General features: G+C 36.1%; 1 protein-coding gene across 2 annotated transcripts in view; it reads right to left on the reverse strand.

Moving 5' to 3' along the window:
* The window catches only part of STRBP (spermatid perinuclear RNA binding protein), an 86,537-nt gene that overhangs the window by 48,916 nt on the left and 19,394 nt on the right, over nucleotides 1-18,227 (reverse strand). For both annotated transcript variants that reach the window (XM_034664468.1, XM_019800465.2), the window contains exons 2-5: nucleotides 13,467-13,635; nucleotides 9,761-9,981; nucleotides 4,722-4,887; nucleotides 639-783 (exon numbers count right to left, since the gene is read on the reverse strand). In XM_034664468.1, the coding sequence (XP_034520359.1) occupies nucleotides 639-783; nucleotides 4,722-4,887; nucleotides 9,761-9,981; nucleotides 13,467-13,469 (535 nt within the window). In that variant the 5' untranslated portion in view covers nucleotides 13,470-13,635. The remainder of the gene's footprint in view (nucleotides 1-638; nucleotides 784-4,721; nucleotides 4,888-9,760; nucleotides 9,982-13,466; nucleotides 13,636-18,227) is intronic.

The following is an 18,227-nucleotide window of genomic DNA, read 5'->3' on the forward strand; positions in this document are numbered from 1 at the left end:
TTCAAAGCTGAATACAGATTGCTTGCTCTACTTTTATAAGGAAGATACTGCCACACAAGAATTCTTTTTAACTTCAGAAAAAATTAGTTTAAGGCATAATTCCCACATATATCATATATGAAATGTTAACAGGATCACAAACCTCCTAGAAAAAAATTTACTAAAGATTTTTAGAAAACAATCCAATTTATATCTTACATTATAAAACATATTTACACATGGACAACTAGGTAAAGCATAAATCTTACAAGGTTGTAATAGTTATTAGAAGTCAACAGCAACGGGCAAATGAGTAACTTGAAACAGTGAGTAAATGTGAAAACAATATTGTTCTGAACCACATTTAATCCTAAAATCAGACTACATAGAATATAGGTACGCTGATCCCAATAACAAAGTAATAACAGACAAAGTAAAACAACACCATACTAGTATAAAAATTAAAGCAACATGATAATCAACAGGTTTTTGAATTAACATATATTTCAAATGTATGCATTTTTGCAAAATATGGCAATTACGTAGAAATAAAGCTTTTTATGCCAAAAACGAAGACAGTTATTTCTTAAATCCATTAAGCACACTTAGCATTCAAGAGAGGTCCTATGTGAACAAAACAAAAATATATACATGTGTACCTCCATCCTTCTTCTCCAATTCGTCCCTAATTAGAGGGGAAGTAAGTATCACCTTCAAAGTTAGCGTGGGCTCTTTTGTATTCCGAATTATAATAGAAGCCTCATCTACACATTGTTCCACTTGATATTTCTCTTCTGTGAGTTTCTGAAAGTCACCAAGATTTCAAAAACACCCAATTAATTAGATTAAAATCTCAAAAAATGAATGACTGCCCCTTAATTTTCAAATGTTATTAACTATTAGTAATACTGGGCTGAAAGAGTAAAGTCTTAAACTAGTTTTTCAGTTTAAGGATAATATTTCTCTCTCCTCCCAACTTACCACAACAAATCTTCTTTCTCCACACCTCAAAATGCAACCACAATGTCAATCATCTACACAATTATTACACAATCTTTAAAACCATTCTTTCTAATATTTGAAAGTAAAATACCAACAGCATCATTATGCAATAATGGGTAAAGTGCTGTTCTTAAAATTCTTACAGAAAACTACTGTAGAATAATAAACTGCTGAGAATGCTCTCTAAACCAAATCCTTTTTGACGGGACTATTCTCAAAAGGAACTCCTACTTGTTAAGGACTTACAAATATAAGATTAAATTTTATATAAGATTATGTACATTTTTAAAGAGAATCAAGTAAGAAAGAGTAAGAAAGGTTCTCTGCACTGTTACTCGCCAGCAAAAAAATTAGTATAAACAAGTAACTTCCTTTCCCAAAGGATAGGTAGGTCTCAAAGATCACTCCAATGAGACCTATAGTTATGGGACAAGTCACCTGACATCCACAGGGAAACATACAGGGCTTTTTTTTTAGCATATAATTATACACATATAATTTAAGGGCCTTCCACAAAATAATCACCAATGAGAATCACATATTAAGTTATATTTAATATATTATTATACATTCAACATAGAGTTTAATAAGTTACACAGGGTCCTTCTTATTGGTGAAATTTATATCCATAACCTGACATCAATAGCTAAATGGAAACACTACTAGGTCTTTGTGTATCAGTGTGCTTTAAAATAGCATTTTACCATTAAACATTCATATCAAAAAAGATGAACTGAAAATTCATTATCCTAATTTTGAATAAAGGAAACCAAGGAAGGGAAAGGCCACACAGTCACTGGAAAAACCAGAACTAGAACATAGAGAAAAAACAGAAACCTGTTTATACGGACACTATAATAACATTAAAGATGTCCAGAAGAGAATTAGTTAAACTTAATTTTCAACTATGCATGCAGATCACCATGGTAAAAGTTTTGGGCTAAATAAAAGTGATTCCTGGTTTTGGTCACCCTTATCCCCTGCTCAAGGAAGTTCTAAAATCAACCTAGAAAAGAATACATAGAGAAAAGGTATGGTACAACCACAATTAATTAAGGTACTTAGATTACTAAAAGTTTTGCTATGGTAAGTGCTCGGGAAAGAGATTTTTAATTCACAAGAAAATAAGAGCGTATCATATCAGAAATTGGTTTTCCATACAAACACAAAGAAAACAAAAGGAAGGCAGGGAGTAAAGGTAGAAATCATGCTTAAAATGATTTTCTGAAATATGTGTGTATGTATGTGGGCATATATGTGTACATGTATACAATTTAATCTGAGATGGGTATACAATTATGTCCCCATTTTACTTGGATACCTCTATCCAAACACCTATAGTAACAGATCTAACCATCACACAAAGCAGCTGGTTTCAGGGTTGGATAACTCTATTGGCTATGATAAAGGGAAATACTTTTCTCTTAACGTCTACCACTGGTCTTAAGAGTTCAGGCCCCTTTTAACTTCTCTAAGAAGCCCTTCAAAGACCAAGAGATATGTGTCTTTTTTTGTCTTCTCTTGACTAAAAAGCCCCAGTCTGTTCAAATTTAAAATGGTTTACACAGATTGCACTTTCTTCTGGGTCCTTCCCTTGAACACTTACTTGGCTAGCTCAACAAGAACATTTAAAACTGTGGTGCCCAGAAATAAAGACCCTCACTCACCAAGGAGACAAAAAATGTAGAATTTACACAGTTGTGATCTGCACAGAGAAAGCTCTATTAATGCAGACTGAAATTTGGCCCAAATCTCCCATATCAATACTAGAGAAAGGTGACAGATTTTCAGAATAAGAACTCCAGTTATTTATAGCCCTGGTTCTCAACTCCTTTTCCACCCTGATATAGCTAAGGAATAGGACCACTCTCATTAGAAACAGGATTCACTACAGGGAGCAGAAACAGGGGTGAGATGGTGAAAAGCCTCCACGGATTATTACTTTATCCTAGATTTCAGAGTAACAGTGTTCACTGTACTAAAAGCAGGAATACAGATTACATTTTAAAACAATATAAAAAATAGAAATGAGGAATTTTATTAACATTCTAATAACAAAAAGTATAGCTAGCCAGAAACTCCTGTTACTGAGCTCACTGTTTTTTAAAAGCTCTATTAGGGGGCGCCTGGGTGGCACAGCGGTTAAGCGTCTGCCTTCACGCTCAGGGCGTGATCCCAGCGTTCTGGTATCGAGCCCCACATCAGGCTCCTCTGCTGTGAGCCTGCTTCTTCCTCTCCCACTACCCCTGCTTGTGTTCCCTCTTTCGCTGGCTGTCTCTATCTCTATCGAATAAATAAATAAAACCTTTAAAAAAAATTTTTTAAAAATAATAAAAAAGCTCTATTAGGGTGCCTGGGTGGCTCAGTCGGTTAAGCATCCAACTCTTGATTTCAGCTCAGGTCATGATCTTGGGGTCATGGCACTGACCCCCACATCGAGCCCTGCACTTAAGATTCTCTCCCTCACTCTCCCTCTGCCCCCAACCTATATTACCCAACCCCCACACTGTCTCTTAAAAAAAAAAAAAGCTCTATTATCGTACTCCATATTGCTCACCACTCTCCCTTGCCAAATCATAACAAAAGGACTTAAAATATTTTTTTAGAAGAAATCAATTTAACCCTATGAAAGACCAAAAACATTTCTTCATAAGAAATGAAAATGGAAAAGCCAAATATATGTTGAGTCACTCAGAAAACCATATCTTGAGATCTAAGGCAAAATGAAAAAATGGTGCTCCAAAAATTAATATAGGGAAATATGTCAACAAGTAACACAAATTTGAGTATCAAGAATAGTAGATAAAAAAGTCAGGAAGATAGTTTCGAAGATCAACTTGTAAGTGTGAAAGAAAAGCATCCAATAACAAAGCTAATAAAAAAAAATTTAGAATTCATATAACTTGCGGGGGGAACCTTTTTAGAAGAAATACAAATAAAGGAAACAAACTAAACAGAAGAGAGCATTCCACTCAAAAGACTTTGTGGGACTCTGAGGGCTGGTATCTATTTATGTGACATGGATACAAGGACTAACCAATATGAAATCATCAAAAAGCTACAATCTGATTACACCACAGACAACACATGTGAAACTGAAAGAGGATCACAGCTTCCCAATTAGTGATACAGCTGGCCCTTGGAGCAGACTGGCAGAGTAGGTCCTAGGGCGGCCACAGCCCCAGACCAACCCATGTTCTTCAGCCCTGAAGAACATTCCACCTTCACAGCATTCTCCAAAAAGCATGCCAACATCAAAATTTTCTAAAAGCATCCAATTGTAAAAAGGTTTGGAACAAGAAAGTAATAGTGACTTTCTATTAACAGAATGAACAGTGACTGTCAAATTAGCGGAGTTTTCGATTTTATTATCACCTATAAACATCTCTAGTTGTCTAGGCTCTTTTTGATCTTTTCTGCATTATACCAACCCTTCCAGGAAGTTTATAAAACTGAGAGACCTAGCCTGAAAAACAAGAAGCCTCTCAGCAAGATATACCTGAAAATTGAAAACTGTACCTTAAGAGCCATCTTAATCTAGTAAATATATCCTGAGCACTAATCATCAGAAGTTCGTTTTAAATGTGATGGATGAGTCACTGACCCAGAGTAGCAGTATTCCCTTAGTGTGCACCTTACCCTTTACTATTACCAATTTCTTATTATTAATTTCATCAAGGTCACTACCTATTTTCACCTTTTTACAAATTCTCCTAGAGGTGTAATTAAACTGTACTCACCTGAATCTGAATAGGAAGATTATCTTTGACTGTATTTAACAGGGTCTCTGTGGGTTTGTCTTTGCACATTAAAACCAGCTCCAAGTCCATATCATCTTTAATCAGCAAGCCTTTTGCAACCAGGCCAATCCTCATTACACCACACAATGTCCGACCACCTTGATCCCTAAAAATAAAAGTCTAAGTGATTACTTTTACAACCTATTTCCCAAACTATAACTTAATCATCACTTGGCTTCCTGGATATCCATATGAACTGATAAGGAGTATATAAATCCAGGCATCAAATATTAAGTCTCAAATTTAAGACTAATAAAGTATCTATCTTCCCCAAGGAATCAATAAGGAACATATTTCATACTACAAGTCTTTTAATTCTTTATTACACCTACAGTGCTTGTTAGGAAAGTCTATATGTACTATATCCCCTTTAACATTTTTAAAAATATTTTTAAACTTCCTCCTTTTATCTTTTTATTAGTAATTAAAGAAATTTGTGAGAAACCTGAACACCAAAGTATACTGAAAAAGAGATCAGGGTGGAAATCTAAAAGACCTGAACTCTACTCTTACTGGTGCCTGCTGGCTCAGTACCCGGAACTGCAAAACAGCTGCTCCTCCCTTCTAGCTGTATCATTCCAGGAATCCACAAAAGTTTATGGGGAAAGCAGAACAATGTGATAAAACTAAACAGCTGAGGAAAGAAGGAACAGACCAAAGATAATCTGCCAGTATATGCATTCTAAATCCAGATGTGGCTAAAAGAACAAACATTCAAAGAACATCAAGTCATGAATAATAATAATGTTAACATCTACCCTTGATTTGAATACTAAAAATTTCTTATCGGTTCATTTCCCTTATCACAAGTGAAAATGTAACTTAATCTTAGCAGTCACTAGACAAGTAAGCAAGCATCTGAGTACAGGAAGTACACTAGAGGAGATCCGGCCTCTCCTGCTCCAAGGCTCACAGTACAGTCAAGCACAAAAAGTAACCTGCTTAAAAGGGGAAGAGAAAAAGTAACATCTGAGAACAAACTGCATGACACAAACTCCATTTAAACCTCACAACGAGGGCACCTGGGTGGCTCACTCAGTTAAATGTCTGCCCTCAGCTCAGGTCATGATCCTGGGGTCCTGGGATGGAGTCCAGCATTGGGCTCCCTGCTCAGCAGGGAGTCTGCTTCTACCTCTGCCCCTCCGCCCCTCCCGCTCATGCGTGCCTGTGTTCTCTCTCAAAAGTATATAAAATCTTTAAAAATTTTTTAAACATAACAAAATAAACCTCACTACAAGCTTGCAATTAAAAGACAAGGAATGTCAACCTCAGAAAAGCTAGTTAATTGTTCAAGTTCACAGAGAGAGTAAAACGCAAAGCCGGGATTCAAATTCAGGTTAGTGTGATCACAAAGATCAGGTTCTTTACATTATTACGTTTGCTTTCCAAGTTCGGGAGAAGGAGAGGTCAAAATTAGAGAGGTCAAGCAAGCAACTTCAAAGTCTGGCTTCAGCAGTCTTGATATGGTTAGAGAGAATAAAGGTCATTCTAGCTGGGAGAAAGAATCAGCAGAGTGGAGAATGAACTAGAGAAAGGATAAGGGAGAGAAACATTGTGGCAGTAGAAACAAGACAGTAAATTATAAATAATCCAGACACTGGTTAAGCAGCTGGCACACCTTAGAAATTCAATAAACATTAAATCAATGAAAAACTATAAAGGGTGGTGTAAGTATAGACAGAAGAAGGGTTTTTAAGCAAGTGACCCAAATAGGAAGTTATCTGATATTAAGAAGAAAGTCTATCACCTTTGATTCTTTCTTCTTCTATATCCCTGTCCTCTCACCTTCTCATTCTCCCAAATCTAGTAATAGTTGATAAATCTCCCTCCACAATCACCTCCACCTTCGAACAAATGCCTTCAAACTAGTTTCTGTTCAAGCTCTTATTACGTCTCACCTAGACTACCTCAATAACCATCTCTTCATTGGCTTTAATGAGTAACTTCTGCCATTCCAACACTACCAGAATAATCTTCCAAAAGCACTGCATGGATGGCACTTTGCCTGTTACTTTCCTGGTGTCCCACTGAACACTTAGGTACTTAGCATACAGGGAGGCAACTGAGAAGGCAACATGACTTCACTGTTCAAATTCTGGTTCTGCCACTCACTATTGTGACACTGGGTAAATTACAAATTACCTGACTTTTTTGAGCTTACTTTCTCATTTGTAAAAAAGAAAGAAATACCTTTCTTACAAAGTGGTCCTAAGAACATCATGTAAGTAATGAACTTAGCGCAGATGCTGGCATACATTAATAGCCCAATGAACAATAGCTATTTATCCCCTAAATGGTCCCTATGCTTTCTCACACCTAGAACTTTGCTGAGATTTATTTTTTCTTCCACTTTGAACTGCCTGCCAAAAGCCTTCCCATCCTCTGAGCCTTCTGCAAATGCTACGTTCCTTCATAAAGTTCTTTCTGATTCCCAGAACCAGCATATAATCTCTCCCTGCTCTATACTTTCACATTTCAGTCATAGGAATTTGAGGCAAAGATGCTAAGAAAATTGGATCTGGAGTCCAATTTATGAATATGAATCCTACCCACCACACATACTCATTCACTGACCTCAAGCAAGTTAAAGTTTGTTAATGATTCTGAGTCACTCCTTTCATGTGCAAATTTGAAGCTGGAGAAATTTCATAGGCAAAATGGGGGCAGAGGAGGGAAATGATAATAACCTAGACTAGCAGGTTTGTTGTAAGATAACGTGAAAAATGGTCTGCCACAGTAAATGGCATTCAATAAATGATAACTATTATTAATGAGCCATTATTACTTGCTTATTAAATTCTATGTCACAATTAGGATATACTTGGTCTTATGCAGATGACAGCATGACCGAGCAGAGAAAAACTCCTACTTCAGTCCTGAATGTGAATAATGAATTTGAATATAGGAGGTACTATAAAGCAAACACCCCAAATATAGGGCATTACTTAAAATTAAGAACAGAACCCTAGTATTCCTAATAATACAAATAGGGGGAACTTTCTTTGACTTTTGAGTCAGTTTGTAAAAAGGTAAAATAAGAGCACATGGGTAAAAGCTGCCTAACAGTGCCTGGCAACAGAAGGTGCTTAATAAATAGAAGCTAGCCTTCACCCATCTCGGTGTCCTCTGTAGTACTTAGCACACATCAGGAGCTCAACCCGTGTCTATTACTGGAAAACAGCTCTGTTCTTGGAAGATGTGCCTGCCTTGGTTTTATACAAAATAAGGACCCAAACATTCTGCCCCCCTTGAGTTCCAACACATGGGAGGAATCAAGACAAATGCTCCACCTGGGACTGCTCACAAAGACAGTCTAGAACTATATTTGCAAGTCCAAATGAAAGTGTGGAGCACATTATCTTTTAAAAACCTTTAAAATACAGTGACCTGATCCAGTTAAGCAAAAGTTTGCTGGAGCACTTTTCAAAAGTCCGCTCAGCCTTAAAAACAAACAACAGAAGAAGTATTAAGAAGGCCTGTTCCAACGATAAATGAAATTCCACTTAAAAATGGTAAGTTGTGGGGCGCCTGGGTGGCACAGCGGTTGGGCGTCTGTCTTCGGCTCAGGGCGTGATCCCGGTGTTATGGGATCGAGCCCCACGTCAGGCTCCTCCACTGTGAGCCTGCTTCTTCCTCTCCCACTCCCCCTGCTTGTGTTCCCTCTCTCCCTGGCTGTCTCTATCTCTGTCAAATAAATAAATAAAATCTTTTTTAAAAAAATGGTAAGTTTTATGTTATACATATTTTATCAAAATTTTTTAAAAAGTTTTTGAAAGGGCATAAACACGTTCCAAAGTACAATTTAAATATGGAGTGCACAACTATTTAACTTGCACAAGGACTGGGATATATAGAACTAGATTACTGGATATTACTACTAATTAACATAAACCTCAACATTTGACAGGTATCTATTTTAAAGCCATCATATGCAAGAAAACCTGAATTATCACCAAGAACCTCCAAGATGACAAGGCTGGAACTATATACAATGTAGATATCACCTGTAAACAGTTAACAAATTCAAGGAATTATGTTCTTCATCTGAAAACTAATACTGATTATCTTGTCTCTAAAGATGAAAAGGTTACACTATCTCTCAGTGAAGAAAATCAATTCATCAATACTTCCCCACTAATTCTTTATCTATTTATCACATTTTTGAAAGTTGGAAAAAAATTCTATAACCTCTATCTTCAATTTGTAAGTTCTAGCCAAAGTAATCATCTTAGTCCTATAAATAGAGTATAATCAAATGAGCTTCTTTCAAAGTAAATCATACTTATTCCAGTTATGGTGACATTGCTCAAAACAGTAAGCTTAGTATGGCATACAGAGTTTCATGATCTAACTCCAGTTACCATGAAGCTGCAACTCACTCATCTCTTACTATTGTTACAGCACTGAGAATACTCTGCTATAATTCCTGAAGGGTTTGGCTCCTGTTAGTCCATCATTCATTCCACAAATATCCAATGAGCCTTTACTACATGCCAGACAATGCTGAATCCTGGGAATCAACAAGGTAGATATGGTCAAAAATACATTTAGAACACATTTTCCTGCACTCTTTCTTCTCCGCCAGGATTTTTAAATACCTAAAAAAAAAAAATGACATTTTATCATTTCCACAGAGACCAAAAACACTACTATTTATTTCTGAATTTAGAAGGCTGAACCAGCACATGAAAAAGTGACATTTCATAATCTCCAAAAATGACAATTTGAAAGGTCTTGGTGCACTCTCAAAAGGCATCTTGAACAAGTTCATCTTCTTTTCCGGCTCTAATTATTATTCCTTTCTTGCCTTCCTTTCAAATGTAACTCGGAAAAATTCCACAAGTATTTACTTCCTTGTTTACAGTCATGTAAATGAGAAAACTAAAGAACACCATATACCAAATGAAACCCAGTGGGATAGGGCTCTGAGTTTTTCTGGGCACCGCAGTAAAGCACCACAAAGCTCAGGCCACACTCACTTGGAATAGGCGTCTGCGGCCTCATCCTTCTTCACTTCTGCCTCACCCTCTGTTTTTGTGCCTTTATTTGTTTCATCAAGCCAATCCGAGACATGTTTAAGAGCACATTCAACAGTAGACACCATATTCTGAACAGCTTCGAGTTCCTCTGGAGATGGATAGATTGTTGAATGTTTCACCATAACATGGCGATCATCATTGGCAAAAGATCTAATAGATCTCTGTCAGAAGAAAGAAAACAATTACTTCAATAAAAGTAATGCTACCTGAAAAGTATGACATACAAATATATTAAAAAACAAACAAATATATTTAAGTCAAGTCAGAGCATTGTCAAACCACTGTGAAACAATTAATGTTGAGACAATAAAAAATTGCACAGAATAGAAAGTAAACCTCATTCTACTGAACTCCACACTAGAAAATTAGGTCTTTCATTCATGATTTGGTAAGATTCACCCAGGTCACTCTTGGTATCATGTACTTGCTACCTTTTAGCTGAATCTAGTATTCTGAATACCACTTCAAAAAAGGTCATCTGTATCACAAATCATCGGCGAGAAACAGATACTTCCTAGCTTTGACAAAGTATCTAGAAATGCATGATGGTGACTCATGATACCCAGTCACTCCTTTCAAACTGTTGAAGACTTCTGCACCTTGAAAAATTGACATTTCTTAATACAGTAATAATATAAAATACAAAGCTATGTGTCAACACTATAGAAAAACTATGGATCACAGCAGAACTCTATGTACCATTTGGCATTCAAACCCTTGGTGCAAGGCTTAATTTTTAAAATGGATTAGCAGAAGACATTCCGAACTCCAAAATGGGGAAAATACATACTACAAAAGAATCAACTTCCCAAAGTAATTTACAAATGTATTTATATTCTCAATCAAAATCCCCTCAAGATAGCTTTACTTAATACTCAATGAAAATCATTTTAATGCTCATTTGGAGAAAAAAAAAAATCAATGAAAGTATCAAGAAATATTCNATTCAAACCCTTGGTGCAAGGCTTAATTTTTAAAATGGATTAGCAGAAGACATTCCGAACTCCAAAATGGGGAAAATACATACTACAAAAGAATCAACTTCCCAAAGTAATTTACAAATGTATTATATTCTCAATCAAAATCCCCTCAAGATAGCTTTACTTAATACTCAACGAAAATCATTTTAATGCTCATTTGGAGAAAAAAAAAATCAATGAAAGTATCAAGAAATATTCTACAAAGATGGATGAGTGGTACCATTACACTAAAACAAAATATCAAAAATTTAAAAAGCAATAATTAAAATGACACGCTGGCCCAGAAATCAGTGGAGCAGATTAGAGCCTAGAAACAGAATGAATTTCATGAAAATTTAATAGAGTAGATCCTTCACACTCATGAGTCACATTTCCAAAAACTTTTGAATATTTCCAAATTTACAAATACCATGAAGAACTTGTACCAGTACACTGAAAATGAACAGGGATAAGTTGGTGAGTTTCCATAAAGCCCAAAGTATTCCATTTAAAGGGTGGCTACAGTGTCTTTACTTATATGAATTTATATGCTAGTAGATGGTAAATATTTTGTTCTAAAGTCTACCACAAACTAAAATATTCTCAATTCTTTTATCAGTCCTATCTCTTTTGTTGTTTCTGTTTGAATATTAATGTTTAAAAATCATACAAATTTGGACGCTAGTAAATACTACAGTATTACTATCACCTATAAAAAGAAGCAAACTATAATGAAAAAGGTAAGTAAACCCTTGAAACCTTCAATTATTACATAATAAAAGGACTAAAATCAATCACAAAGCTTTCCTTTGTTCTAGATAAAAGCCATTTCTGTCTAGATTTCTTCCTTGCTCGCAGTCCACAATCAGTTTTCTAACTGGAGTCTTTTGCCACAAAGAAACTTTTTAATCACTTCTTGAAATTTACTCACATATCCCAAAATAAGGAACAAGAAAACAAAAAAGCCATATAGCAAACTGGAGATGCCAGGCTGTTCTAGGGATAAATTATTAAATTACTTGACTTGCTCTTTAGAGAAGAAGAAATTTACTAACTTTTTAGTTCTGGATGGTGGAGGAAAAAGTGCTAACTTGGGATCTTCTCTGTCATTTAGTTTTATGGTGAGTTGCTAAGTTACTTAGTTAGCTAAATTACTCAGTCCTGCACACTGGCCTTACCTTAACAAAATGACATATTGCTACATACCACAAACCTTTGGTGTTTCTCTCACAAATAACAGACTGGCAATGTTAAATCCACGACTCTACTGTTTGTGACAGGACAAGCATCATGAAACAATGGTGAAAGGAGGAATAAGCAGTATTACCAAAAAAAAAAAAAAAAGGAAGAAAAAAATTGGGGAGGGCTATCTTATTTAGCCCAAGGTCCAAATGGATTTATTTGAAGATTTTAAAAATTAAATTAGAAATAACTATGCAGAAACAGAAAGTTATCATTCAAATCTAAGATCTAAGAAGTAAAGCAACAGGAGAAACTGGAAAATATCTACCAACCAATTAAATTATGTAAACAGAAAATTATGTAAACACCAGAAAATCTAAGCTAAATTTAAAACGAATAAATTAGGAAAGGAATTTTTATCAACTATAACAAATATTAAAAAGCATTTAAATTGTAAGAAAATCAAGACTATAATAAATAAATAAGTTGAAGAGGCATATAATTCATATTTGAGGAAACACAAGTCACAGTGTCCTTTCTTACACCTCACCGAAAACTAAATGACAGAAAAAAAATCCCAAGTTAACTAACATTTTTTCCCCACCATCCAGAACGAAAATATTTGGAGAATTTCTTCTCTAAGAGCAAGTCAACTAAGTTATAATCCCTAGAACAAATTTTTTAAAAAATCAACTAACACTTAAATACCATCAGACTTGCTAAACAACATATTTCAAACATACTGATGATTAATATTTTTGTGCTTTTTCTCCCACTTATAACATCTTTTTTAAGCCTTTTCTCACTTATACTTAGGGAAAAATTCACACAACACCCTCCAGAACCAAAATACGAGAAGAAAAAAATCAACACATTTTACCAACTGAAACACTAGGCACCAGAGATTATGATCTCATCTAACATCTCATCCAATTTGAGTATGAACTTTCCACAAAAAAACAAGATTTCCTTGAGGTTCGGTTCAGTGCCCCCAATACACTGAACACTTGACCGTGTTATTTTGAAACCATGTGGAAAAAGGTAACTTTTTTAGTTCAATACTCAAACGTTTCAAACTTCTACACCATTCACATCACTCAATAAAGGATTGGATCAAAATTTTAATTTCCACTGGAAAAAACTGAACTTCAGGTAGAAGACTAGAGAAAAATTACATAATTTCAAGTTCAAGGTCACCTAAGACATCCTCGTATCAGTTTGCTAATGCCAGTTTTATTAAACAATATTATTTATGAGCCTTCCCGCCTTTGTATTTAATAATTTATGGCCTGAGGGCTCATGGGGCTCCATCTTGTGGTTTAAAGGGCTCATAATAAATCTGAACTCATCGGCTTTGCTTAAATAGTAGAGTGCCATCTTTATCTGATACACTAGAGCCAAAAATTAACACCATTGTCTTTCACTTGCCCTCACTATTAACATTTCCAATTTTAAACTACTAGAATCTTTTATAACTAAATTAAGGAAACACAAATAATACCTACCATGGTTTTCTATAGTGTTTTAGCTTCTTTTTCCAATCCTTTCCCCACTTTCTTGTCGTCTTCACTAGACACTGTTTTTTGTGACAGTACCTCCTCATAAGCCTGAGTCCCCTGACAACTCAGAGTCAATACGGCAAAGATGTTTGAAGACTTATTCTCTGGAATACACCTGCAAGAGAAAAAGAAAAACAACTTTTCAAAAATGATTATTTGCAATTCATTTCATATCTGAGTGTGGAGCCCATAAACATGTTATTGACTAAAAAGAAATAATCTTTATAGAGGAAAAGACCTCATTTCAAACAAAAAGCTAGTGTACCTTCTGAAGGCCTGGGGCCAAGAGCCTAAGTGATAAGGCCAAAAAATAACACTCCTTGTAGTCACAATGTGGCTGCTGGCTGACTTGCACTCAAAGAGATAAATAGAGACACAGATTCAGTAAAGAAGTGCTACTACCTGAAAAAGTGATACTACTATCCGCGGCAACACTGCAATTAACCACAAGATTTTCGATTTTCAATTAGAAATTGGCATTAGCCAGACCTATCCAAAAAATAGATAACATACCTGAAAACACACCACCATTGATTGAGACCGTGAAGCTTTTCCATTTGATATTGCCAGTACATGTTGGCACAATGTTTCTTCTTTAATTATTTTTAGGCCTAAAATTCAGAATGCTTTTTTGGTTCTGTTCCCCTAACTCCTGAGAGATCCTGCCTCCTGGCTTCAACTTATATGTACTATGACAAACTTCTAAATATTCACTAGATCCTGACTTCATTACCTATGGATGACTCTCACCAAATATCCCACTGCATATTCCTGCCCTGAGGCCTAATCACTATTCTATTACCCCTTTGCTCCATTCTTTATGAGATTTTATTCCAGGTAGGGTAAAAGTAAACTCTTCTGAGCACTGATGAAATCCTTATAAAATTATAAGCCAAGATGTTAAAAAAAAAAAAAAAACTAGAAAGCAACCATCAAACAAGAATACATGCTTAGCTGTGTGGATATCATAAGTTATTTACACACCATAGATATATAAACTCACAAAAAAATAGCTTCCTCTTCATTGCAGTATCTTTCCTTTAAATTTCCTTTAAATAAGGAAACCCCCTATACTTTTGTCTGTAAGTTTCCTAATACTATCTGTTGCTCTCTTAAAAAGAAAAATCCTTGGGGCGCCTGGGTGGCACAGCCAGTTAAGCATCTGACTCTTGGTTTCCACCAACGTCATGACCTCAGGGTTGTTAGATCGGAAGCCCCACATCAGGCTCCACACTCAGCACAGAGTCTGCTTAAGACTCTCTGTCTCCCTATGCCCCTCCCCCTCCCCGCTCACACGCACTCTCTCTCAAATTAATAAATCTAAAAAAAATTTTTTAATTCTTTTTGAGTTTTTGAAACCAGAAAATTTACATTTAATGTTCCCCAATACCGCACATGAAAAAAAAGAGCCACAAATGATACTCAGCTATGACCTACATGCAAAACTATTCATATCCTGTCACCAACTTCCCTGACTCTACAAAATCCACCTGAAATAAGCTAGTGAAACTTGATTTTAAAAAAAAATAATCACGTAACTGAAGTAATCAGACTTACTTTAGTACACATATCACACGAAGGTAGGATGGAAACACACACATACTGCAATTCATAGAGTCGTTTCATACAACAAAGTTAAGAAACACTCTAAAACATGATCCCATGGAAAGACCCATCTCAAAGATCCTCTTGTATAAAGATGGTACTACACAAAGAAGTCTTCAGCATTTCCCATTCCCAACCCCACTTCACCATTCTAGAGGATTCAGCCATTCAGTATTTAGCTGTGAATCCTGCAGCCAAAAAAGACTGCTATGTGTTCATTTGAGAACTGACAGCAAAATTCATGTGCTTCAGTCTGTAAAAAGGTAACGTCAAAAATTCAACCATATCAAGAAAGTAAACTGAAAGAAGGGAAGGGGGGCACCTGGATGGCTTAGTCGGTTAAGTGTCTGCCTTTGGCTCAGGTCATGATCCCAGGGTCCTGGGATCCAGCCCCACAACAGGCAAGGAGTCTGCTTTTCCCTTTCTGCCCCCCTCCACCTGCCCTGCCTTGTGCTCTCTCTCAAATAAAATAAATAAAATTTTAAAAAAAGAAAAAGAAAGAAAGCAGGGACGAAACTAAGAAAAAAGCTGCTGTAGTGGAGAAATTATGGATCACCACTATCAAAATACAGCATTCTTCAGTCATTTAGCATAGAAAGTAACCACTCTATGCATAAATCAAGCAGCTCTGGGAACTTCAGGGTTTTATAGTGTAGTGCCATAATTCATGATAAAAGCAGTGTATCTCAAAATCACATTGTTGGTGCTATAAAAGCAACTTAGAAATCTGCTGGCCCAACTCCACCCACCCTTCAGTTTACAAATGAACTAAAGAGACACAGAAGTCACACAACTAACTAATCCAGGGACTCAGGCCTCTTGATCCAGAACCTAAGTCACAGCCCAATGCTATTTCCCTACTAACCTGATTGAGGGTGGGGGGTGGAATATATATATATATATATATATATATATATTTAAATTATATTTGGTAGACTGTAAGCAGATAGGGAGAAAGTGCAACACATTTTTAAAGAGCTCCTCTTTAAAAAAAAAAAAAACAAACAAACCACATTAACAGTGGATAAAATTCTGGCCTTGAAATAAAATTCAACTTTGCCATTTAATAGCTATGTGACTTTAGAAAGTTATAAAGACTCAGATAATCATTTAATGTCTTTGGTTCTCAGTTTATCTATGAAATGAGGAAATATTCCACTATTAATTAATAGCTAACATTTATGTAACTCATATTCTGTACCAGGCACTGCTCTAAAAGCTTTTCATACATTAACTCATTTAATCCTCACAATTTCAATTACGATCTCCATTCAACACATAAGGAAACTAGAGCATAAAGAGGTAATACAGCCTAATTAAAAACACAAGGCAAAAGTAGACAGTAAAGCCAAGATTCAAACCTAGACAATGTCTTTCAATGATATTTTCGCTCTAAAGGCACTTACACTTACATTAGGGGATAAACTTTAGCAATTTCAAAAAATATGACTTTGTAAATTGCACAGGTTTTAAACCCCAACAGGCCTAGATTCAAGCACCAGCCTTGCCACTTCATTTCTCTGAGTCAGAGCTTTTTCATCTGTGCAATAGGGTAAACAGTATCTACTTCAAACTAAATGAAAAATACCTAAAAGTTTCTGCCAAAAAGTATACATTCAATAAATGGCTTCAGAAGGGGAAAAAAACCCCTCAAATATCAAACAAAATGTGTTGTTTATACATCAGATATCTGTACCTTTAAAAACAGAGCCTAGGAAAATATTAGGTGCGCTCTACTTATTAATAAATAAGAATATCTTTGTGCAACAGGTAGAATGTAGGCATGTAGGTAAATGTGTATCACTTTTTTTAATCAAGCACTATTTTTTCAATTAATGGATTTTTTAAAAGATTTTATTTATTTTTGAGAGACAGTATAGGAGCACAAGCAGGGGGAGAGGCAGAGGGAGACGCAGACTCCCCCCACCCCCAGCAGGGAGCCCAATGCAGAACTGGATCCCAGGACCCTAGGATCATGACTTGAGACGAAGTCAGACGCTTAACTGACTGAGCCACCCAGGCGCCCCCAATTAATGGATTTTTTTAAACAGTTTTATGTTAATAGAAAAATTGAGTGGAAAGTAGAGAAAATCCATATACCCCTTCTCCCTATCACACAGTTTCCCCTACTATTAACATCTTACATCAATGTGGTACATTGTTACAACCGACGCAGCACCAATGTTTATACAATATTATTAACTAAAGTCCATAGTTTACATTAGGGTTCTGTGTTGTGCATTCTACAAGTTTTGACAAATGTATAATGACATGCATTCACCATTACAGAATCATGCAGGACAGTTTCACTGCCCTAAAAATCCCATGCTCCACCTACCCAACCCTCCCTCTTCCAAATGTCATACAGTTAAAATCATACAGTATACAGTCTTTCAGATTGGCCTTTTTCATTTATAGCAATATGCATTTAAGATTCTTCCATGACAATTCTTTTTATCACTGAATAGTATTCCAATACCTGGATGCACCACAGTTTATTCATTCACCTACTTTAAGATATCTTGGTTGCTTCCTAGTTCTAGCAATTATGAACAAAGCTGCTATATTCATGTGCAGGTTTTTGTGTGGATATAGGTTTTCAACCTATTTGAGTAAATACCAAGGAGCATGATAATGGGATCCATATGGTAAGACAATGTTTAATTTAGCTTTGTAAGAAACTTCAAGGGGTACCTGGGTGGCTCAGTCAGTTGGGTGTCTGCCTTTGGCTCAGGTTGTGGTCTGGGGTCCTGGGATCAGGCCCTGACCTGCTCAGTGGGGAGTCTGCTTCTCCCCCTCTTCCCCTCCCTCATCCACACTCGCTCCTCTCTCTCTAATAAATAAATAAATGAAGGAAGGAAGGAAGGAAGGAAGGAAGGAAGGAAGGAAGGAAGGAAGGGACGGACTTCCAACCTCCCTCATCCAGTATGGCTGTACCATTTTACATTCCCACCAGCAATAAATGAGAGTTCCTGTTGGTCCATTTTGCCAGTATTTGGTGGTGTCAAGATTTTGGACTTGAGCCATTCCAATAGGTGTGTAGCGTATCTCACTTTTGCTTAATTTGGAATTCCCTGATGACATATGATGTTGTGTATCTTT

Source organism: Ailuropoda melanoleuca, chromosome 7 (assembly GCF_002007445.2).
Source record: "Ailuropoda melanoleuca isolate Jingjing chromosome 7, ASM200744v2, whole genome shotgun sequence".
NCBI classification, from domain to species: Eukaryota; Metazoa; Chordata; class Mammalia; order Carnivora; family Ursidae; genus Ailuropoda; species Ailuropoda melanoleuca.